Below are 24625 nucleotides of genomic sequence, written 5' to 3' on the forward strand. Positions count from 1 at the left end.
AGAGTATGGCCCCCCAGGGGGAGGGGAAATGAGGAGGAATTGCTTGGTTGTATGATTCTAGTAGTATAGGACAAGGGCACTGAATACTGGCACAGTGATTTTAGCTGATGTCTCACTCCTGAAGGTCACAAAGGCTGCTGCTTGTGTCCCGAAGCTGCCCAGGCCCATACTTTGCTAGCCTGCGTACTGCAAAGATGCTAGCTGAAGTTATGGCTGAGTGATGTGGGAAAGTGTCCTACTGTGGAGAAGAAATAAAGCAGCCCTCCCTAGAAACCATGGGCAGAGGATTGCAGAGTAACTCCATGAACGTTTCATCAAGATCTCTCAGGAGGATACAAGGGACATCCCTGTGTCCATAAACAAACTGCTCTGCATGCCATCCTCTGCCCCGCTTCACGCCTGCCTAACTGTAGAGGGGACTGAAAAGCAGAGTTGTACCACTGCCTCTTCTAGCACAAGTAAATTGATGAAAAGTCAAAAGATGTGTCCTGCTACTCTGGGGGGCCATCCCTGTCATTGAAAGCTTATCTACACGCTTACCCGAGGTTCCTTCCCCTGCACCGGGTTTGCCCATGCTTTACTGGTGGGACTGGCTAGACTGCAGTGGAGTTAAAAATGGGTCCTGGCTCACTGGGCAGCTGGATTCCCCTGACACCTGTTCCCCATACTCCTCCTCCTCCTTGCTGTTCATGGAAGGGGCTTCTGATTTGGGCTCCTTGGAGGTATCCACAGTGCTGTGGGGCGTGATAGTGGGGTCTCTGCGGAGGATAGCATGCAGTTCTTTGTAAAAGGGGCAGGTCTGAGGTTTGGCACTGGATTGCTGGCCTCTCTGGTCTTCTTGTATACCGGCCGTAGCTTGTTGGCTTTCACGTGGCCCTGCTGCTAGTCCCTGGTGTAGCCCTTCTCCTGCATCACCCCAGCAATCTGCTCGGATATGTCAACGTTTCTATGGCTGGATTGGATCTGTGCCTTCACAGCCTCTTTTCCCCACAGACCAATGGATCCAATATCTCCTGTCTATTGCAGGCAGGGGCGTATCTGGAGCATGCAGCCAGCATGGTCAGCTGGGCAGTTGCGCACAGCAATGGAGATCTGCTAGGTGTGCTCACCATGCTGGGCAATCAGGAAAAGGAATTTCAAAAATTTGTGGGGTTTTAAAGGGAGGGGAGGGCTTTTGGTTCTGTGACCCCTGGGCAGTGGAGGTCACAATGGTGACCAGAACTGTCCCTGTGGGTTATTGTGGGACAGCTTCTGGAGGGTCGACATAAGTAATGCAGTATCTACACTTATCCGGCATTGACCTAAATACATTCACTGTGACTCTACACTGCTCAGGGAGGTAGTGTTACTATCTCAGCATAGCAGTGGGAGCCCAAATGAGTGTAGACACATGCACAGCTAGATTGATGTAAGGTGCCTTTTGTTGACCTAACCAAGTAGTGTAGACTGGGCCTTACACTGAGCCAGAGGTAAATATTAATATCAATACCTAGTGCCAAGGAAGAGAAGCACAATGATAATTTAACCTGGCCAGAAACAGGCAGTTGTGTCCCAGACCCCTGGGAATCTATGATTAATGCATTCCTTGTGCAGATAAAACTCCCACACAGATATATGGGAATTTTGAATGCCCAAGACATAGAGTCATAGACTTTAAGGTCAGAAGGGACCATTATGATCGTCTAGTCTGACATCCTGCACAATGCAGGCCACAGAATGTCACCCACCCACTCCTGTAATAAACCCCTAACCTATGTCTAAGCTATTGAAGTCCTCAAATCATGGTTTAAAGACTTCAAGGTGCAGACAATCCTCCAGCACGTGACCCGTGCCCCATGCTGCAGAGGAAGGCGAAAAACTCCCAGGGCCTCTGCCAATCTGCCCTGGAGGAAAATTCCTTCCTGACCCCAAATATGGCAATCAGCTAAACCCTGAATATGTGGGCAAGACTCACCAGCCACACTCGCAGGAAAGAATTCTCTGTAGTAACTCAGATCCCACCCCACCTAACATCCCGTCACAGGACATTGAGCATATTTACCGCTAATAGTCAAAGATCTATTAATTGCCAAAAATTAGGCTATCCCATCATACCATCCCCTCCATAAACTTATCAAGCTTAGTCTTGAAGCCAGATATGTCCTTTGCCCCCATTGCTCCCCTTGGAAGGCTGTTCCAGAACTTCACTCCTCTGATGGTTAGAAACCTTCATCTAATTTCAACTCTAAACTTCCTGGTGGCCAGTTTATATCCATTTGTTCTTGTGTCCACATTGGTACTGAGCTTAAATAATTCCTCTCCCTCCCTGGTATTTATTCCTCTGATATATTTATAGAGAGCAATCATATCTCCCCTCAGCCTTCTTTTGGTTAGCCTAAACAAGCCAAGGTCTTTGAGTCTCCTTTCATAAGACAGGTTTTCCATTCCTCGGATCATCCTAGTAGCCCTTCTCTGTACCTGTTCCAGTTTGAATTCATCCTTCTTAAACATGGGAGACCAGAACGGCACACAGTATTCCAGGTGAGGTCTCACCAGTGCCTTGTATAATGGTACTAACACCTCCTTATCTCTACTGAAGTACCTCGCCTGATGCATCCCAAGACCACATTAGTTTTTTTACGGCCATATCACATTGGTGGCTCATAGTCATCCTGTGAGCAACCAATACTCGGAGGTCCTTCTCCTCCTCTGTTACTTCCAACTGATGTGTCCCCAGTTTATAACAAAAAATCTTGTTATTAATCCCTAAATGCATGACCTTGCACTTTTCACTATTAAATTTCATCCTTTTACTATTACTCCAGTTTACAAGGTCATCCAGATCTTCATGTATGATATCCCAGTCCTTCTCTGTATTGGCAATACCTCCCACCTTTGTGTCATCTGCAAACTTTATTAGCACACTCCCACTTTTTGTGCCAAGGTCAGTAATAAAAAGATTAAATAAGATTGGTCCCAAAACTGATCCCTGAGGAACTCCACTAGTAACCTCCTTACAGCCTGATAGTTCACCTTTCAGTATGACCTGTTTGTAATCTCCCCTTTAACCAGTTCCTTATCCACCTTTCAATTTTCATATTCATCCCTATCTTTTCCAATTTAACTAATAATTCCCCATGTGGAACCGTATCAAATGCCATACTGAAATCGAGATAAATTAGATCCACTGTGTTTCCTTTGTCTAAAATATCTGTTACCTTCTCAAAGAAGGAGATCAGGTTGGTTTGGCATGATCTACCTTTTGTAAAACCATGTTGTATTTTGTCCCAATTACCACTGACCTCAATGTCCTAAACTACTTTCTCCTTCAAAATTTTTTCCAAGACCTTGCATACTACAGATGTCAAACTAACAGGCCTATAGTTACCCGGATCACTTTTTTTCCCTTTCTTAAAAATAGGAACTATGTTAGCAATTCTCCAGTCATACGGTAAAACCCCTGAGTTTACGGATTCATTAAAAATTCCTGCTAAGGAGCTTGCAATTTCATGCATGCAGGATTAGCCCCTTAAACTCATTGTTAAGGTAAGGAACTAATACTGAATAAACATGGTTTTGCTTATGGTCCAGCTGGAGTGAGTAAATCTCCCAGAATATTTGATGTTATTTATTTAGATTCATACAACAGTACTTGTCTTAGAACCTTGTCCCAACATGCATTTCTGATCCTTCCTGCATGAGAACCAGCATGGATTAATCCTCAAGAAATGTCTCTATTGCCGGCATGTAAAAGTCCGTGATCAGGAATCTGAAGAGAATTTTTGCAGGATGTCACACAAAAACAGAGATATGTTCTTTCTACTGTGATAAACTCAGGATAGACAGCTGTAGGGGACGGGGGCAGGGAATAAACATTCCCAGAAGGTTAAAAGGCCCTCCTCCCTAGCAGACTGGAGAGGGGTGACTACAGGTCAATCAGGTTCAGCTGAGAAGGGGTTACCAAAGATCAATTAGGATCAGCTGAGAGGGAATTACCTGAGGTCAATTAGGATCAGCTGATTCCAACTAAGGGTTGCCTGAGACCTTTTTAAATCCTCCCCTGTGGGGAGAGGGAGGGGAGAGAGAGAAGGAGTCAAGCTACCAGTAGATGAGGAGCAGCAAGCCTCTCCAGGAGGGGCGGCTGTATTTCCTCCCATAAGGGAGAAAAACAAGCCCAAAAGACTAGCTGAGAGAACAACGGACTGCCCCTGTGCAGCCAAGAGGGACTGTTTTACCCTAAGCCTGTCTCACCAAGGCTAAAAGCAGCGCAGGCTGGTGAGACCGAGAATGTGCCTTGCCACACTACACTTTGCTGCTGGAGCTACATGTGTATGCACCAAGATGAATATGAAGCCTGAGACCCAGATCCTGCAAAGACTTACTCATGAGCTTAACCTGATGCACTGTGAGGTATCCCATTGAAGTCAATGTCAGTGCGTCAAGTTCAGAAAGCCTTTGCAGGAGTGGGGCCTAAAACTTCTTTCTGAGGCACTTTCTTACTTTGAACATGTTACACTCCTAAAATAAAATGTGTCTTTTTCCTTTTTTGCAGGCCTTGATCTAACAGGTATATTTCTCTTTGCCATCTTGACTCTAATGACGCTAACAGCCAACCTGGTGTTTGTAGAGGAAGTGTTCTATATCTACAGGAAAACCCCCTCCTCTAAAAGGACGATTTTTATTTGGATAAATGCAGCGGCTCCGGTAAGAGCAGGGAGAAAAAAATTCAATTGAATATCAAAAAGACCCTTTCTCTAAAGATGCTGTAGTTAATGCATAAACCTCTTTTATCTCTGACCCACTCCTGTCTTTCTGTCCAGGTTATAGCTACTACATCATGCGTTGGGATGTGGATTCCTCGCTCAACAATGTTTACAGATTTCACTGCAGCAGTGTATGTATTCTTGTTTCTCTGAACCCTGAATTTCCTGCCTTTAAACAGCCTCTAGCACTAGGTAAACATAGTCATTTTGAAAATTTAATAATAGATTTTTAGTTTGAGACGAAATCTCTTGGCAGCTGTTTTAGCAGGGAGGGAGAAAAATAAAAAAACGAATTCCCAGTACTACAGCCCCCTTAGTGTGCGAACTGCAGAATGAAAGAAAATAATTGATCCCTTTGATTGTCAGCAGCCTTGAAGTAGTAGAGTCGTTCCTTTATCTCTCTCAATGCCATGTAGAATAAGACTCTGACCTACGACTTTTCACTGTGCTTTTATTAATGATGCGCTGTATGGGCCTTTTATTAATGGTGGCAAGTGAACCTTCAGTGAGTATATCAATGAGAAAATGTTCCATACATGCCCTGATAAAAGCTCTGGGTGAGGGTTTGACAGCTGTGACATGTAAAGGGGAGGATGAAGAATTGTGGTCTCTGCTCCCTAGAGGTAATGGTGCAAGCCTCTAACTTTAAGGCAGAGGCTGAAAGGTTGAAGGTTATAGTGTGGGATTTTTCAAAGCTGTCTAAGCGATTTAGGAGCACAAGTTCCATTGGCAAGTCAATGGGAATTGTGCTCCTAAATCACATAAATGTTTTTGCAGATCTCCCCTTTAACTCCTCGTGACTTCTGGCTGCATTTACTATGAGTTTGAGATGGAATAAAACAAGATGGAGCAATGCTTATTAATTAAGTTGCTTTTATTTGGATGGTAAATGCAAATTCTCACTGGCTGAATCTGGGTCTGAGATAAAACCATGCAAGTCTCTGCCATATTATTAGATTCCCAACTTTAACTCTAGAAGTATGTGTGATGCTAAGAATACGTATAAAAAGAAAACAAAATAGTAAGAATGGCCACACTGGGTCAGACCAAAGGTCTATCTAGCCCATTGAGCCCAGGATCTGAGTCCCTGTGGTGGACACTGTAGCATTTAATTTCAGAAAGGGGAACTACACAAAAATGAGGAGGTTAGTGAAACAGAAATTAAAAGGTACAGTACCAACAGTAAAATCCCTGCAAGCTGCGTGGAAACTTTTAAAGACACCATAATAGAGGCTCAATTTAAATGTATACCCCAATTTAAAAAACATAGAGAACCAAAAAAGAGCCACCGTGGTTAAACAACAAAGTAAAAGAAGCAGTGAGAGGCAAAAAGGCATCCTTTAAAAAGTGGAAGATAAATCCTAATGAGGAAAATAGAAAAGAGCATAAACTCTGGCAAATGAATTGTAAAAATATAATTAGAAAGACCAAAAAAGAATTTGAAGAACAGCTAACCAAAGACTCCAAAAATAATAGCAAAATTTTTTTTAAATACATCAGAAGCAGGAAGCCTGCTAAACAACCAGTGGTACCACTCGACGATCAAGATGCTAAAGGAACACTCAGGGACGATAAGGCCATTGTGGAGAAACTAAAATTCTTTGCATCAGTCTTCACTGTTGAGGATGTGAGGGAGATTCCCAAACCTGAACCATTCTTTTTGGGTGATAGATCTCAGGAACTGTCCCAAATTGAGGTGTCATTGGAGGAGGTTTTGGAACAAATTGATAAACTAAACAGTAATAAGTCTCCAGGACCTGACAGTATTCACCCAAGAGTTCTGAAGGAACTCAAATGTGAAATTTCAGGACTACTAAATGTCATCTGTAACCTATCATTTAAATCAGCTTCTGTACCAAATGACTGGAGGATGTGACACCAATTTTTAAAAAGAGCTCCAGAGGTGACCCTTGCAACTACAGGTCAGTAAGCCTCATTTCAGTAACGGGCGAATTGGTTGAAACTATCTTAAAGAACAAAATGGTCAGACACATAGATGAACATGATTTGTTGGGAAATAGTCAACATGGTTTTTGTAAAGGGAAATCATGTCTCACCAATCTGCGAGAATTCTTTGAGAGGGCCACAGGAGATCCAGTGGACATAGTGTATTTAGATTTTCAGAAAGCCTTTGACAATGTCCCTCACTAAAGGCTCTTAAGCAAAATAAGCAGTAATGGGATAAGAGGGAAGGTTCTCTCATGGATTGGTACCTGGTTAAAAGATAGGAAACAAAAGGTAGGAATAAATGGTCCGTTCTCAGAATGGAGAGGTGTAAATAGTGGTGTCCCCCAAGGATCTGTACTGTTCCCAGTCCTACGAATTTAACATATTCATAAATGATCTGGAAAAAGGTGTAAACAGTGAGGTGGCAAAATTTGCAGATGATACAAAACTACTCAAGATAGTTAAGTCCCAGGCAGCCTGCGAAGAGCTACAAAAGGATCTCACCAAACTGGGTGACTGGGCAACAAAATGGCAGATGAAATTTCATGTTGATAAATGCAAAGTAATGCACATTGGAAAACATAATCCTAACTATACATATACAATGACAGAGTCTAAATTAGCTGTTACCACTCAAGAAAGAGTCACTGTGGATAGTTCTCTGAAATCACTCAATGTGCAGCAGCAGTCAAAAAAGCAAACAGAACGTTGGAAATCCTCAAGAAAGGGATAGATAATAAGACAGAAAATATCATATTGCCTCTATCTAATCCATGGTACACCCACACCTTAAATACTGCAGGCAGATGTGGTCGCCCCATCTCAAAAAAAATATATTGGAATTGGAAAAAGTTCAGAAAAGGGCAACAAAAATTATTAGGGGTATAGAACAGCTTCTGTATGAGGAGAGATTAATAAGACTGGGACTTTTCAGCTTGGAAAAGAGACAACTAAGGGGGAATATGATAGAGGTCTATAAAATCATGAGTGCTATATAGAAAGTAAGTAAGGAAGTGTTATTTACTCCTTTTCATAATACAAGAACAAGGGGCCACCAAATGAAATTAATAGGTAGCAGGTTTAAAACAAACACAAGAAAGTATGCAACACACTGTCATGCAACACACTGTCAACCTCTGGAACTCCTTGCCAGAGGGTGTTGTGAAGGCCAATACTATAACGTGGTTCAAAAGGGAGCTAGATAGATTCATGGAAGATAGGTCCATCAATGGCTATTAGCCAGGATGGGCAGGAATGCTGTCCTTAGCCTCTGTTTGCCAGAAGCTGGGATTGGGTGACAGGGCATGGATCACTTGATGATTATCTGTTCTGTTCATTCCCTTTGGGGCACCTGCCATTGGCCACTGTCAGAGGACAGGATACTGGGCTTGATGGACCTTTGGTCTGACCCAGTATGGCCATTCTCATGTTCTTATGTTCAGTATCCTGTCTTCCGACCGTGGCCAATGCCAGGTGCTTCAGAGGGAACGAACAAAACAGGTAACCATCAAGTGATCAATCCCTTGTCGCCCATTCCCAGCTTCTGGCAAACAGTGGCTAGGGACACCATCCCTGCCCATCAAATCATAGGCCAATCATAGGCTATATACTTACAATGAAAATTTTGAAGGCCAAATGTGATTTGCTTACAAGTTCTGACTGTGTGGGTACAAAGTATGACTGCATTGGTGAGAGCTCAGCCAACAAGTAGAAAAACAGTACAAAAAGCAGAGGCAGCGGAGTCTAATGGATAGAGCACTAGGGCGGGAGCCAGGAGCTCCTGCATTCTAATGCTGACTCTCCCACCTACATGCTATGTGGCCTTAGGCAAATCATTTAGTTGCTCCATGTCTCAATTTCCTTATCTGTAAAATGAAATTAATACTTAACTCAGCCTGCCCTTGTAAAGTAATGTTTCTATGCAATTAGTGCTAAATATTACTATTTATAACAGACTTTTCAGGAAATGTCAGCATTGCAAATTCCTGGAGTAGGATGGTTAAAGATACATGTCTATGCTGGTATAGATGCAGAACGGTGTCTATGCTGGTACACAATGTGCATGTGCTCCTTGTATATGTTTAACCTGATATTTTTTCTCTTGTAGTTTTTTTGCCATTGTGATCCACAAGTTCATGCTGCTGATGATTAAAGAGTGTGGAGGTCAAAAGTTATTTCTCACTAGATTTGAAAATGATCGTTTCAAGATCAGCACAGGTCCCTGCTGTTGCTGTTGCCTTTGCCTCCCTCATGTACACATCACTAGGTGAGTTTCGCTTTAGAGCTCCCCAGCTAGAGTACTGGTGTCAGAAACCAGCAACTTAGCAGAGCCATACATATGAGACTGGGTCTTCCTGCTTCAGAGAAAATTTGCACCCGGCGCATATTGAATACGTCACCTCTGTGAATCTCATGCTGTCTATTTTAAGGTGTATTATCATTATGGGGCCACGTCAAAATTTACTCTTTCAGCTTGCACCATGCAGCTATCCTCCACTGTTTTGGAGTGGAAGGGCTTGGAGTTGGGGACCAGACAATTCTTGGTCAACCCAGTGGACATTCAGCCTTTCGGTGAAAGTGGGGCTGTTGCTGGAGTCATGCTGCCAGTGGGCAGAAGGATGGCTATCTTTGTGGGATGCCTCCTACCTCTGTAGACCTATGGTGGGCTCCTTCTCATCAGTACCTTGGGTTGGGAAGCCTTGCCTTCTACCTACTCTTGAGCTCTCTAAGCTTCTTCCAGTACAGAGGATGACGTCTTGACAATTTCAGCCTCCTCTGGCCCCTCCTGCAGGTGTCTCTTGTTTGGCTGAAGAGAGCTTTTTTTTTTTTTTTAAATAACAAATAAGGATGATACATAAGACAGGCTAGTGCAGATAAGAGTGATAAGGGTCAGGAACAGGGGAAGGGGAGGTACAGTAACAGGTTTCTATCAGCAACAATTGCTCTGTCACACAATTCTCCAAATGCTTGAAAGGGCAAATGCACTAATCGGGTGACCTGTCTCAGCCCATTTCACACTTGTTTGTACCGTTTATGGTTCTGTAATGATTTGCGGGAGTAAAATTACCACTGTAATGATGTAATTATGGCTGTATTAATTGAGCAATTATAATAAATCAAGGTTCATTAATATATCACATTTCACATTAAATGGCAGCTGGCTGGCTGCTGAGCCTTCATTAGGTAGTGTCTGAGGGGCCAAGGGCACAACAGTGAAGACCGAAATAACCAGAGAGAGCGAGAGCTGGGAAATAGGTGAGGAATAATAAAGTTGACAAAGAAAAGGGGATCAGGAGCTGGACCTTGCCCAGTGTGCACTTAGATAGTTCAGATAGATCAGCTTTCATGTGTCTGAGTGGCAAGGGTCTTCCCCTTCCCTCCCCCCCACCTTTTCCTTATGGTATTTTTAAACCAGCATTAAAATCTAAAGGATGTTTTTTGGGTCTGTGATTATGACTCACTGAAAAGAGGGAAGCTTGCACCATCTGTCCTGCTGGGGCTAGGTAGTGTAGTGATCAAAGGTGGATGATTTCCTCCGACCTAGGAAGAAAAGTGGGTGGCTACTGAACAGTGTTCATGGAGGAATACTCTGGAAAATGCTGATCCTCTCTCCTGATCCTGCAAAACCCTTGCTTTCCTGGACTACCACAAGACTGGGGGTTCGCTAATCAGGAAGGGTGGAATCAGGAAGAAGCCACCATATGTGACATGGTTTCTGTAGACAAGAACTAAAGATCTATGGCAGGAATTCTCAAACTGGGGGTCGGGACCCCTCAGAGGGTCGCGAGGTTATCACATGGGGGGGGGGTCACGAGCTGTCAGCCTCCATCCCAAGCCCTGCTTTGCCTCCAGCATTTATAATGGGGTTAAATATATTAAAAAGTGTTTTTCATTTATAAGCGGGGTCGCACTCAGAGGCTTGGTCTGTGAAAGGGGTCACCAGTACAAAAGTCTGAAAATCACTGATCTATGGTAACTTGCCATTAAGTTTAATGCTGGTAATGAAGCACCAACTTGCCCACTGTAGCAGAAGGTTGGGACAGTATGGCTGCAGTGGAGGAGCTAATGGCAAATTTCAGGTGCTAGCTGTTCTGCCATTGGCTCCCCAGTAGACTCTAATACATCACCTTTTGCACAGCTCCGTTAGTTACTGAACTGCTGCTGCAGAGCCAGCAGTGGAGCAAAAAACATTATTTTGTGCCTGTTCTGCTAAGTTAGTGTCTACATCTTTCAGTATGCTGTGAAAAATTAGAGAATTCTAGACCAGTGGCTCTCAAAAGTTTTTACTGGTTTTACTGGTGACCCCTTTCACATAGCAAGCCTCTGAGTGTGACCCTCCTTATACATTAAAAACACTTTGTTATACATTTAACACCCTTATAAATCCTGGAGGCAAAGCGGGGTTTGGGGTGGAGGTTGACAGCTTGCAACCCCCAGTTTGAGAACTCCTGCTCTAGACAAGCTGTTTAGGTTCTAGAAGATGTTCCTTGCCAGATTTCAGCCATGTACAGTACATATGGAAAATGTGGGGCCTCTACTATTAGACAATATCTAGTGAAGTTGTGTTAAGCTTATTAACAAGGTATTGAGCAGCGGTGGTTTTTTGACTTGCCAGACGAACCCTGTTTCTGCTGAAGTTGGGGACCTTTCAATTTGCTTTCCTTCGACCTGTGCTAATGTTTCTGTCAATAGTGCTTTGGACCAATGGAAACTACAGCCTTTCTGATGTAAGTAAATATTCTAATCTGCCATTGCTCACCAAGCTTGTAAACTTTGGCTTGACAATGAGTGTCTAAAAAGCCAGGTTTATGTACTAACCAGCATCATATAAACAGCAGCCCCAATTCATCATCCCACCGCATAGTGTGCTGTCATTTATACTTGTGCAAACTCAGCGTAAAGTAGCATTGTACATTCACCTTGAACGGCTGCCGGTTGTCATGCAACAAAATAACATTCACAACTGGTTCCGGTTCAGCTGAAGGAGTGTCCGGCTTTATTACAAGAGCACAGTACCTAGCAGGTGAGGAGCCAGGGACCTGTGGCATTGAACAGCCATGGACTGGCAATCACTGAGTTCCTGTTCAGCTGGTGTGGACAGCCTCGGGTGGGCAATGACCAATCGGGGTAAGCTATACTAATTCCATTACAAGGTCTGCACAGGCTATACATGTGAGTTCCTTACACTAATAATTACATAAGTTGCAAGGCAACAGCGAATGGGCCAAGTGTGTTTAAACAAATGTGTTGCACCAAGAACCAGGACCATTTAGACAGCACCAGCACTGTCACAGAATTTATGTGAATGGTAGTGTCCGCATTAACCGTGCCCCAAACAAGGCTTCTCAAACTTTTTTGTCGTGCGGCCCACTGCTTGAGGCAGACATCATCTCAGAGCTAGGCGAAAAAATACAATATCTCTCTTAGAAATGTCTGCAAATTCGAATGAGTTTTCCGTTCCATGGTATTTTGCAATGATCAGATTTTTCATGTTCTCATTTTTCAGTTTTGGAAAAATCCCATCGCGTGGTTTGTCTGACCACTTCAAATTGGCAATAGAAAACCTCCAAGCCCCTCAAATATTCTGACGAATAACCAACAAGTGGCTATTATTTATTTATCTTACACTTAGGGTATGTCTACACAGCCCGCAGCGGCAAGCTTCTGAGCCTGGGTCAACAGACTTGGGCTTGTGGGGCTTGCACTACCATGCTAAAAAGAGCTGTGTAGACGTTGCAGCTCTGGCTGGACTTCGGGGTCTGAAGCCTAGGGCGAGGGGTGGGCTTCAGAGCCAAGCTCCAGCTGGAGTCACAACTAAAAAGCACTGTCTACACAGTTATTTTTAGCATGGTAGCACAAGCCCCAGTCTGTGTAGACTTGCTGCTGTGGGCTGCCACTTGCTGTGTAGACGTACCTTTAGCGACCTCAACCAAGATCAGATCCCCAGGTGCTGTACAAACACATAGTGAAAGATGGTCCCTGCCTGGGAGAGTTCGCAATCTAAACAGACAAGGCACACCAGAGGTAGGAAGGAAAACTGCGGCATAGTAAGGGGAAACGACTTGTTCAAGGTCACATAGCATGTCAATGGCAGAACCAGGAATAGAACCTTGGTTTCCTAGCTCACGCTCCAGCCCTACTCACTAGACAATGCTGCCCCTCAAGGACAATTTTTTCCATTAAACATTTCCATTGGAAAATTTCCAAAAAACCAGAAAATTACAAAAAAGTCTTTGTGAAACATTCTATTTGTGTAAAAAGTTCAAATTTCTAAGAGATTTAGTTTGAAAAATTCCAGCCAGCTCCACTTGTGGATTCAAAATCATCATCAGACAACCACCTGCCCTTTAATCCTCCTCTGATTCCATTCACACATCTCTGTGGCACCCATCGTTCAACTCGCTCCACATACGCCACTGCCTGCTTCTCCTTCCCCTAGTGTCTGGTGGCATCCTGGAGAATTACCCAGTCTGTGGTAAGATCCCCTTGGTCTTGAATGAAGGAACTGATTTTCATGTTCTCTGTAAAACACCAAGCCGAGAAGCACGTGAATAAAGGTAAATCTGAACTGCCTGGTGTGTTGGCTCCGCCCTATAAACTCGAATGGATTGTTAAAATACACAAAAATCGAGACAACTCTGAGGATAATTACACCACTGCTAAAGCCAGTGGACTCAGCATGTTTTCTCCCATTCACAAAAAGCAAAGACTGTTTTCAAGCCAAATTTTTAACTCTTTCCACTGTAGCAAAAATGCAATTATTTGTAGGTGAAAACTCAAGCAAAGGAGCTGCCTGGGCGTTTTGCAAACAGGACTGTCCCAAAGTTAAACGGGGTCCCCTGAAAACTTCAAAATAAGAGGCCTCTCAAAAAATGTTAAAAGGTTGGTCACTGTAAGCCGTACTTCACTTGATGGGCTCTCTGGTCACAGGATCAGTAGGTGCTGAGTACTGGCCTGGAATCTAAATGTCTACACACCTACTGAAAAGTTTGGACCTCTTACAAAAAAAAAAGACATGCTGCGTGAGTCAGAGTAGTAGTAATAATAAAGCCTTTTGTATTATTTTACAGCAATACAAATATAACCTAAAATATCTTTGAGGCTTCTGGGGGAGACAATTTGTCTTTCAGAAGAAGCCTCTGGTGGGTCATTCTGGGCTTGATCCTGCAAGATGCTGAGCACCAGCAACTCCCATTGGTGTTGACGGGAGAGGGACGGTGCTCAGGTCCTGGAATAATCTACCTCTTTGTCACCTTCCCAGGTCCTACCAGTTTTGCAGGCCACTGGCTGATTGGTGATCAAGTACTGCATTCCGTATTATCCCTTCTGATGGCAGTGTCCCCAGAGCAGTTTCCAGTGCAAATCCCAGGAGCCTCTGCTGTTGATTGCAGCTTTCATAAAAATAGAAATAGGTGTTTTATTTTTGCATGTTTTCACAATTGCCAAGTCTTATCCATATGCCTGTTTAATTTGCTTTTTAGTTTACTCCTAATGGAGCTGCAATATGGATTAACTGCTTCGTTGGTGTCCTTACAATGATTGCTCTATGGCCGATTGGAATCATGTTTCAACAAGTTCAAGTTCTTCTTAACCCGAAGAAGATCAGCCCTAAGTTTGCACTTTATCAGGTGAGAATCTTCACATTCCAGTTTAGAATTTGCATTGCTGTTGATATAGAATAACCCAAGTCCTGGGCAGAATTTGGTACAGCGTATTGCTTCTCAGTTCAAAGACTGTAATTTCAAACTTACTGTACAAAGGCACACCCTTTGATTGGTTAAAGATGTGGTTTCTCTTTGAAGTGTTGTTCTTATTCATACTCAACTTGTATTAACTTGCATCTGGACTTTGTATAATGCTGGAGAATTAAGAAATATTTATAATCCATTCTTCCTTGGGCTGTGGGGAAAAAAATAGCACAGAGCTGAGCTCTCTTTTCTCAGCATAAAGGAAGCCTCATGGTGTATCCTGTAATACAATGTTAAAATTCTAGTGTGTACTTTAAAAGATGGGAAGGGTTCTGGAACTGGGGTGGGGTGGGGGGGGTTCTTCTTGTTTCAATTGTTGCACCATGCTGCTGTTTCTGTGATGTTAGTTATTTTTCTTGGCCAGTCTACAAATGAGAATAAGACAATAATAAAAACATTGGCAGGAAACCACTGAATAATAGAGTGGGGCCAGATATGGGCCAGATCTAGTTCTATCCATTTTCCATATTAAATAAACCCATGAAAGGTACCTCCATCCTCAAGAAAGGATTGAGTCAGGATCCTCTTATTGCGGCGCTGCCATCTGTGGGCATCCCTAGGAGGTGGTACTGTAAGGCCTTGTCTATGTCAGTGAAAAACCTTAGTGTAAATGCCATGACTCACACCGGGGCAGTTTACCTCACTAAGTTGACCTAGTGCAAGTCACACTAAGTTGTAACTTTAGCATCCTCGTGGCCAAGACGGAGTCCGCTCTGCAGGCAGCTCTGGCCAGGAAAAGGGGCACGCAGGAACACAGCAGGGAAAGTCCCTTCTGCCCCAGGGACACGTTGTTCCACACCCCCCGATGTGAACACACGCACGCACCGGAACAGTACAATGAATACAGGAGAGGGAAATATTTATTTACAGGGGGATGAATGGAGAAGAACAACAAGAGGGAAGATAGGGGGAGCGCTAAAACAAGATTACACCTACCACGAGGCCCCACAGGCCCAGCGGTACCACAGTCTGAAAGGGCAGACACCGAGCACTGTGTCTGCGCTCAGAGTTCAGGAGTCCCGGGCAGAGTTCCAGTCTGGCAGCGAGTCTTGGGTGCTCCTGGTCATCTTGGGCACCAGTGAACTTTCCCCAACAAACCCCTCCAGTGCCCTCTTCTGCCACTCTGCAATCCCACACAGAGCGGCAACCTCCCCACTTAGCTAGCTACAGCTTCCCTCCTTATTCCAAGTGCAAGGTCACAATCCCCAGTACTCTTGGCACCATACAGCTCTGGGCAACAGTGATCCTGAATCCAGCTCCTGTTTCTCGGGTGATTCCACTCTGGCATGGTGCTCCTCCTGGCTCCTGTCCTGGGGTGTCCCCAATCGGCCACTCTGTCCCTCCCAGGCTTCAGGCAGGTTCCTGGCTGCTTCAGTCTGTGAGTGCCCCCTCGCTGCAGTCTGGAGCTACAGACACCCCCCTCCCCCTGTCGTTTCCCTTCTCTCCATGCCCACCCCTCCCAAAACGGAACTTCCTTTTCCTGGAACAATCAGCCCTTCCCCCCCTCAGGGCAAAGATTTAAAAGGGCCATTCTCTCTAAACCCCGAACGGGTTACACACTGGTACAGTGTGTCTACACTAGGGCTGTACACTCAGTGTAGAGAAGGCTTAGGCCAGTGTACAGCAGGCTGCGTAGTCTCTGGCCATATGCTGTCAATGAGGAGGTGCAGCCTGTGTCCATGAGACACTCACAAGTAGTCAGTACATGTCAGTACGATCTGAAGGAACGGGTAGGAGGCAGGCAGCAGCTGGATGCCATCCAGCAACACACATCTGATATTGCCGTTTGTCTGGCAGGATGGAGATAGCAAAGTTTTTTTGGATCTGGGACCAGTATAGTTTTAAATTCACTCTGGTATTTAGGATTTTCACCATCTAACACAGAACAAAAGCTGCGTGTAGTTTTTACTGGATCCTGCTCTCAGGTATAGATCTATGTATGATAGTTTTCAGGCTAGTTCCCCCAACCCTATTTAATTGAAGTCAGCCTGTACATTAACAACAACATGGAATTAAACACGATTTCAAGCTAGTGAGTCACTGATACTCCATATGTGCCCCCTAAATATTTTGGATGTCCACCAAGATATATGGCGAAGGCCAGCACAGACTAAGAGGTGTCACACTCTAGAGCACTCTCTCTATTCTGAGATCACATGCATTTGTTTGTTTTTAAAAATTACTTCATTGGGTGATTCATCCTGATGACGTGGCCCTGAAATCTGTTCTGCATGATCACAGCTGGCCTTCGCATCTGCTCCTACAGCACTTACTTTCAGTAGTCAGACTTACTACCACAAGCAGTCCCATTAAACTCAAGGCACTACTCACAGAAGGGAATATTACACCTCGTATGAAGTGCTTCAGGCCCTTAGATTATAAAATCCTTAGGACAGGAACCGTCTTTCTCTGTGTCCCGGACACTGACAGCACTAAACTAGTAAACACAATAATACTTGAGGTGAATGAAAACATTTTTGTCTTTGTATTTTTATGGGAAATGTATTCATGGGGGAGTTCTGATCATTTTAACCTATGCAATGGATTTTATAATCTTACACTGAACCACAGATTTTCTTTCCCTCCTCCACACTTATCAGTTCCCAAGAAAGCAGTTGAATGTTATTCTGTTCTCACTGGCCTTAAGGAATTTCTTGATTTTTACATCTGTTTATGGATGGACTACTTTGTGGGCAGGGCGGGGAACATGCTGAGACAGCGAACGCTCTGCAGTAAATCTAAGCAAAGCTCAGTTTTCCTGACCAATTTCAGAAATGCTCTGGTCACACGCCAACTAGAGACATGGGTTCAGAAAGAACTTCTTAGTGAGAGACTGACTAGCTCAGGGGGAAAATTCTCAGGTCAGGAACAGTGCAAGAAAAGTTTGAGGGAGCAGGTCATGTTTCTAGCCTGCTCTAAGAAGAATTTATACACAAAAGGCCAGATTTACAAGGGTATTTAGGTGCATAAAGATGCAGATCGGGACCTAATGGGATTTTCAAAAGCACCTAAGCAGGCCAGGTGCCTACAATGGCTTCAGTGAGAGTTAGGCACCTAGGCCCAGATTTTAAATGTGTTGCCCATTGACTGTCAATGGGATTTAGACTTGTGTGTGTCTAAATCCCTTTTGAAAATGAGAGCTAGGCTCCTAAATCAATTAGATTTTGCAACGTTGAGCACAGCAGTGCCTAAATACCTTTAAAAATCTGGGCCCTAATCTGTTTAAGCATGTCTGTGAATCCCACTAGGTTCCTATCTGCATCTTAATGCACGTATACACCTTTGTAAAGCTGGTCCACAGAATTTAGTCCAAACTTACTCCCTTCCTGACATTTGGCTTTATTGGTTACTCAAACAACAACAATGCACACACATCACCCTGCCCTTTCTTCCCCCAGCTTGGCTTTCCCCAGCTTGGGTTCCACTGCAAAGACCTCTCTGTCCTAGAATCTAGTTTCTTCTGCACCAAAAGTCACTTCCTTTCTAACTAGGGGACAGTTTAAGAGTCACCCCTGCCACAGTGAGTTAGCAGGAATCAGTCATCTCCCTGCTGTGTGTGTGTGCGTGTGTGTGTTCCAACACCTCATACCAGAGTAGGGCAACAGAAGAATCTTGCCCCCTTGGTACAGGTGGGTACAAATTAATAATTACAATGCTGGTAAGACTCCATTTTTCTTATGTTTGCTTCTGATATGAAGCAGTAAATATTGATCGATACACCAAATGGCAGCCTCACAGCCATTGCACCTTTAGACCGAAGAGCTGAGGTCAAGCCTTTTTTACAGCTAGGAAGTTTGATTTAATTTTCAAGCTGTGAGCCATATTGCCTTCACCAAAAGATTTATTCTGCAGGGGAGGCAGGCTTAGGGTAGGAGATGAGGAGAGGGGAGAAACAAGGTGGAAGAGGAGTTTATATTCTTCATGAAAGCAAGATCACTGTGCTGAACTACAGCCCTTCTGTGGTACTGATGCATCAATCTTCTTTTCTTTGTTTCTTTTCATAGTGTGTCCTCATTCTGAGCCAACTCCAGGCAGGCATCATCAACATCCTGGCTCTGCAAGGAATTATTCCCTGTGCACCACCTCTGGCTTCTTCAGCAAGAGGAGCATGTAGGTTCTTTTGGAGGGCTGTAGAGTGGGGAAGGGTTGTTTTTTAAATGTATAAAGGCCTGGAAATCAGTGTTGCCAATGCTCTCGATTTTAATGTGTGTCTTGTGACATTTTGGCATTTCCCTTAAATATCTGTTTCCTGGCATCTTGCAGTTACATGAGCATTTCAGCTTTCCCAGAAAAACCTTTCTCTCTCTCCTGGTTGCAGAGATAAGTGATAATGACTCAGAAACCAGATGTCAAAGACAAAAAATCCAACACATATTAGGATTAAAAATCATGAGATTGTAAAAACAACTATCTCATGTTTTTTTGGGGGGGCCCATCTTATGATTTTTGAATGCTTGAGGTTGGCAGTACTGTACATTTTGAAAAATGACTGGTGATTCTGAGTGTCTAACCTGAGATGTGGTAAAGGGTCTGATCTCCTAAAGTACTGACCATCGAGCCTTTGAAAATTAGGCCCCTTCAAAGGTTTCTGAAGTTGGACAGCCACAAATCTACTGGGAGATAAAGTATGTATTTACTAAAGTGCTTTCATGAGCAACAGAGCACTTTACAGAGATCTGAACTCCAAAACAGTGAGAATTAAGGAGCTGATCCTACAAGGTATTGTGTGTGCCACTGTGCCCACCCCCAGTCTGGTCTTCCCCTTCCTCCCCCCCCATTTCTCATTTCTTTTCTTTCTGTTGGGAGATAAATCATTCAGGCTGTTGGCATGTTAAACTCGGTTGGGAGGCTGGAAAGAGATGAGATGGGCATCGTTAGGCTGGAAAGTGTTAATGGCTACCATCAGCGGGTTCTTTGATCCATAGAAAATTATGGAGGCGCTTGAAGCTGTGACTCTGCTAACCAGATGCCAGGGGCGTGGTGTGTCCCCTGTTTTTCCCCTTTTGTTTTTTACCATTTTCTGCTCTTTGATGCCTAGAATATTCCCTGAAATTTTGGAATTGATCAGATGTGGTATTCAAAAGTTACCGTAGTACAGACAAATACCACTCAGCTGAGGGTTAGGCCATGTCTACACTCTGGGCGCTAGAGCAGCACAGTTATGGTACTGCAGCCCTATAGTATAGACCAGTGGTGCCCAACCTTTCCCCGTCATGCCTCTTCCATCCCGTAATGGAATCTGTCCGTGCCCCACCCTACTCCATTACTGCGCAATTGGTTCAGCAAAGGAGCTGGGGCTGAAGGTGGAGCTGAGGGCAGAACTAGGGATGGGGGGAGGAGCTGGGGCTAGAGGTGGAGCTGGCCTCAGGGCAGAGAGCGAATGATGGCAGAGCTGGGCTGGGGGCAGAGCAGGGGGTGGAGTGGAGCTGTGGCTGTGGGTGGAGCAGGGCTGGGTGGCTCTCCCTCCCCACCCTCCCATGGGGGCTGCCCCGGGCCTGCCACACGCCTCTCTAAAGTTTCTCTGTGCCCCCCCTAGGGGGCAGGTGTGACGGACTTCCCCAGGGTGCAACCTGGAACTGGGGTATCACTGAGCTTTCTGTCTCACCAGCCTGGGCTCCCTCACTCACTGTGATGCTGGGACAAGCTGCAGCTCCCTCCAGATCCTGCACTTACACAGACAGTCACAGACAGAGACACCCACCGCTGCAGTTACATGAATGCTTTTCCTATCCACTCATGGACTAACAATAGAGTGGCTCCAGCCAGTCCCCCGACTAGCTCTCCAGCCTAGGACCCCAGAGCTTTACCGTCTTGCTCTGGTCAAAAGCCTGACCAGTGTAAGTTTATATCCCAGTCCAGCCTTCAGTGTGGAGAGGCCAATGCACCAACCCCTGTTCCTGAGCGGATTTCCCTTTTCCTCTTCAAACAACACACTGTTTTAGGTAAAAAATATAAAACAGATTTATTAACTACAGAAAGATGCTAGATTTTAAGTGATTGTAAGTGATAACGTACAAATCAAAGCTGGTTACCTAAGAAAAAACAAAACAAAATTGCAATCTAAGTTCTATACACTAGACAGGATTTGAATCAAGCAGTGTCTCACCCTGATGCTACAAACAGTCCAACAATCTTCCTTACACAGGCTATAAATCCCTTCAGACTGGGACTACATCCCCAGTTCAGTCTTTGTTCCTAAGGTGTTTCCAGATGTTTTGTTGTAGGAGGAGTGAGGCCCAGTGATGATGTCACTTCCCCCTTGTATAGCTTCTTCCATGAGGAGGGAACTTCTTTGTTCCAAGCAAAGTCCCCAGCACAGTTTGTACAGTGAAGTACAGGCACAAGATGGAGTCCAGTGTCACATGATCAAGTCACATGCCCTTGCATGCTTGGATGAGTCCTAGCAGGGGCCATTACCCATATTCTGGCTAGAACGTTCACAGGAAAGTCCATCGGGTGGGGAAAAGCTTTTCCCATGGCCCAGTGTGTTTATTGATGGGGCCCTTTCCTTGATTAGTTCGTTCACAATGTGTTGGCTAGACTGGACGTAAACTACTTTATGGGTGTTACCCAGGAGTAAACACATTTGACATACTGGCCCATAGTCAATATTCATAACTTCAGATACAAAAATGATACATGCATACAAACAGGATAATCATAATCAGCAAATCATATCTTTTCCATTGACACCTTACATGTCAAATTTTGTACAAGATTTGTTGCAATTCTATAACACTGGTGAATATGGGGGCACCAAGGTGTTACTTTGGGGTACAGAAGGTCACAGCGTGCCCCACAGATTGGGGACCACTGATGTAGATGCTTCCTACAGTGGTGAAAAAGGTTTTTCTATAGAAGTCGGTAATCTACCTGCCTCAGTGGTGATAGCTAGGTCAATGGAAAAATTGTTCCATCAGCAAGGCCGTATCTACATCAGGGGTTAAGTTGGCATAGCTAGGGCGCGCAGGGCTGTGAATTTTTCACATTTCTGAGCTCCACAGTTATGTTGACCTAACTTTTAAGTGTAAACCAGGCTTTAGACCTTATTCACTCCCATCTCCCAGCAGTGTAACCCTGAAGCAAGGCTCCCAGCTGCAACTCCAACCAGAAATGGGAGGTAGTAGCACCAGTCTCATCCTTGGAAGGAGCCAGGAGCAAGGAACCTTCCCCGCACCCTCCCCAAGCCAACACTTGCTAGGGAGGGGGGAGGCCTGGGCATCCAGGAGATGTGTTAATTCAACCCATCCCAAGGCAACTTTTGCCTACCGAGCTTCTGTGGCTCTTTGGCAGCTTAGCCTGAAAATCCTGGCTACCCTCTGCAGGGGTGAATCCCACCTGGGCTACAACAGCCACTTGCTGGCTTAGGAGGAAGCTGCTTCCCTTGGCATAGGTGCTGACTCTGTGGGTGCTCCAGGGCTAAAGCATCCATGGAAAAAAATAGTGGGTGCTCAGCACCCACCAGCCACAGCTGTTTGGTGGCACCCCAATCAACTGTTTGGTGGCTGGGGGGAGCTCTCAGCGGAGAGCAGCAAGCGGCGGGTGGACGGGGGCCCCCAGGAGCGGTTGAAGCGGGGGCGGGAAGAGGCAGAGTGAGGGCAGAGCCTCAGGGAGAGGGCGGAGCGGGGGTGGGAAGAGGTGGAGCGAGGGTGGGGCCTCAGGGGAAGGGGTAGAGTTGGGGCAGGGCCTTGGGGCAGAGCAGGGGTGGAGCACCCCCAGGGAAAAATAAAAGTCAGTGCCTATGCCCTTTGGGCAAATGGGGATGAGTTAAACCTACTGTTCTCTTCTTCCCCAATTCTGACGTGATTTCTTTTTTTTTTTTTTTTTTTTGCCAGATATGAATCAACAGCTCCTCATAATGGAAATGTTTCTGATAACACTGATCTCAAGGGTGGTGTATAGGAAAAGATATGATGATCTGAAACTTCCAGAGTGCACTGACCAGGAAACTAGCGACAGCAAACAGAACACCAAGATCAACCTAAAAGGCAAATTTATTGAAGATGGAACCCAAAATGTGTAGAAGGTGGACAGATGTGCTGTCTTGTGAAAGCTGGGACAATACTTGTAGCCCAACTCAGCTTGCCCATGGCAAGATCCTGACTAATGTATATGCTTTACTTGAGGAGACGTCCATTGCAACCTTTATATCCTTATACTGCAAATAGCAGATTTCCAAGCTGGAACAGCTTCTGGTATAAATTCCTGTGACCTGGACAGAAAGGACCAAAAAGTGGGAGGATAAACCTCCTTATTTTCCAGAGATACTGTCATAAATATAAAGGGAAGGGTAAACCCCTTTAAAATCCCTCCTGGCCAGAGGAAAAATCCTCTCACCTGTAAAGGGTTAAGAAGCTAAAGGTAACCTCGCTGGCACCTGACCAAAATGACCAATGAGGAGACAAGATACTTTCAAAAGCTGGGAGGAGGGAGAGAAACCAAGGGTCTGTGTCTGTCTGTATGCTGCTTTTGCCGCGGATAGACCAGGAATGGAGTCTTAGAACTTTTAGTAAGTAATCTAGCTAGGTATGTGTTAGATTATGATTTCTTTAAATGGCTGAGAAAGGAACTGTGCTGAATAAAATGACTATTCCTGTCTGTGTGTCTTTTTTGTAACTTGAGGTTTTGCCTAGAGGGATTCTCTATGTTTTGAATCTAATTACCCTGTAAGGTACCTACCATCCTGATTTTACAGAGGTGATTCCTTTACTTCTATTAAAAGTCTTCTTTTAAGAAAACTGAATGTTTTTTCATTGTTCTAAGATCCAAGGGTTTGGGTCTGTGGTCACCTATGCAAATTGGTGAGGATTTTTACCAAACCTTTCCCAGGAAGTGGGGTGCAAGGGTTGGGAGGATTTTGGGGGGGAAAGACGTGTCCAAACTACGTTTCCCAGTAAACCCAGTTAGAGTTTGGTGGTGGCAGTGGAGATCCAGGGACAAAGGATAAAATTAATTTGTACCTTGGGGAAGTTTTAACCTAAGCTGGTGAAAGTAAGCTTAGGAGGTTTTCATGCAGGTCCCCACATCTGTACCCTAGAGTTCAGAGTGGGGGAGGAACCTTGACAGATACATACACAGAGTGAGAGATTTCTGTCTCCATATAATTTCATGCAGTTGTCAGACAGTTTAGGTCCCATCAGCTTGTTTGAACCCTGCAGTGTAAATGTGAATTGATATAATACAGGTTTGCACACATTATGGTCTTTATATAATGCGGCAACACTGGAGACTCACTCTTTTTGTTTTTTTCCTCACTTCATGTAGCCACCTCTGTGTTTGGAGCTCTCTCCCTGTTCCAACACTTCAGGTGCCCACCCTCTCTTTGTTCAAATCCCTCCTCAACTCTCACTCTTCTCACCAAACCCACAACAGCTAACATACCTCAGTATTTATATCCTTTCAGACCCCAACACATCCTGCATGCGATATTCAACTCAGTAGATGATAAGCTCTTTGGGTGAGGGCTGTCACTTTTTCCTGTCTTTTTTTTATACCAGTGATTCTGAATCTTTCTAGACTACTGTATCCCTTTCAGGAGTCTGATTTGTCTTGCATACCCCAAGTTTCACCTCACTTAAAATTACTTGCTTACAATATTGACATAAAAATACAGAAGTGTCACAGCACACGATTACTGAAAAATTGGTTACTTTCTCATTTGTCTGTATGAATTTTAAATTTGGACTGACCTCGCTTGTGCTTTTTATGTAGCCAGTTGTAAAACTAGGCAAATACCTGGATGATTTGATGTACCCCCTGCAAGACCTCTGCGTACCCTCAGGGGTATGCATGTCCCAGGTTGAGAACCACTGTTTTATACCAGTAAGCACACAGTAACCATTCATGACTATTTAATAATAGCTATCAGTAGTCCTCCCCATGGGAGGCAGTGTGATCCAATGGATCAGGCATGGGACTAGGAGATAGGTGAGGTGGGTTATGTTCTGTGCTCTGCCACTGACCTGCTGTGCCTTAGTGTCCCCATCTGTAAAATGGGGATAATGATACTTAACTATCTTTGTGAAGTGCTTTGAGATAATGTATACACATTTTTCTATAAAGCTAAGTATTTTTATTAACAGGAATCATTTTCAAATAATTGCTCCCCCTCACCCCCAATCCTGAGCCATCCTGAAGCCCACTAGGGACAGGGGTTCTCAAACTTTTTTTGCTGGGCCGCCATTTGAA

At 44.5% G+C, this 24625-nt stretch overlaps 1 protein-coding gene across 1 annotated transcript in view; it reads left to right on the forward strand.

Moving 5' to 3' along the window:
• LOC141983245 (organic solute transporter subunit alpha-like) overlaps positions 1-23129 on the forward strand; it is a 37965-nt gene extending 14836 nt beyond the window's left edge. Inside the window, exons 2-8 of the mRNA XM_074946156.1 lie at positions 4532-4683; positions 4800-4873; positions 8797-8955; positions 11305-11416; positions 14171-14317; positions 18442-18547; positions 22273-23129. Of these exons, the coding sequence (XP_074802257.1) occupies positions 4532-4683; positions 4800-4873; positions 8797-8955; positions 11305-11416; positions 14171-14317; positions 18442-18547; positions 22273-22460 (938 nt within the window). The 3' untranslated portion in view covers positions 22461-23129. The remainder of the gene's footprint in view (positions 1-4531; positions 4684-4799; positions 4874-8796; positions 8956-11304; positions 11417-14170; positions 14318-18441; positions 18548-22272) is intronic.
• Positions 23130-24625: the final 1496 nt, after the last annotated feature.

This window comes from Natator depressus, chromosome 1 (assembly GCF_965152275.1).
Source record: "Natator depressus isolate rNatDep1 chromosome 1, rNatDep2.hap1, whole genome shotgun sequence".
Lineage (NCBI taxonomy): Eukaryota > Metazoa > Chordata > Testudines > Cheloniidae > Natator > Natator depressus.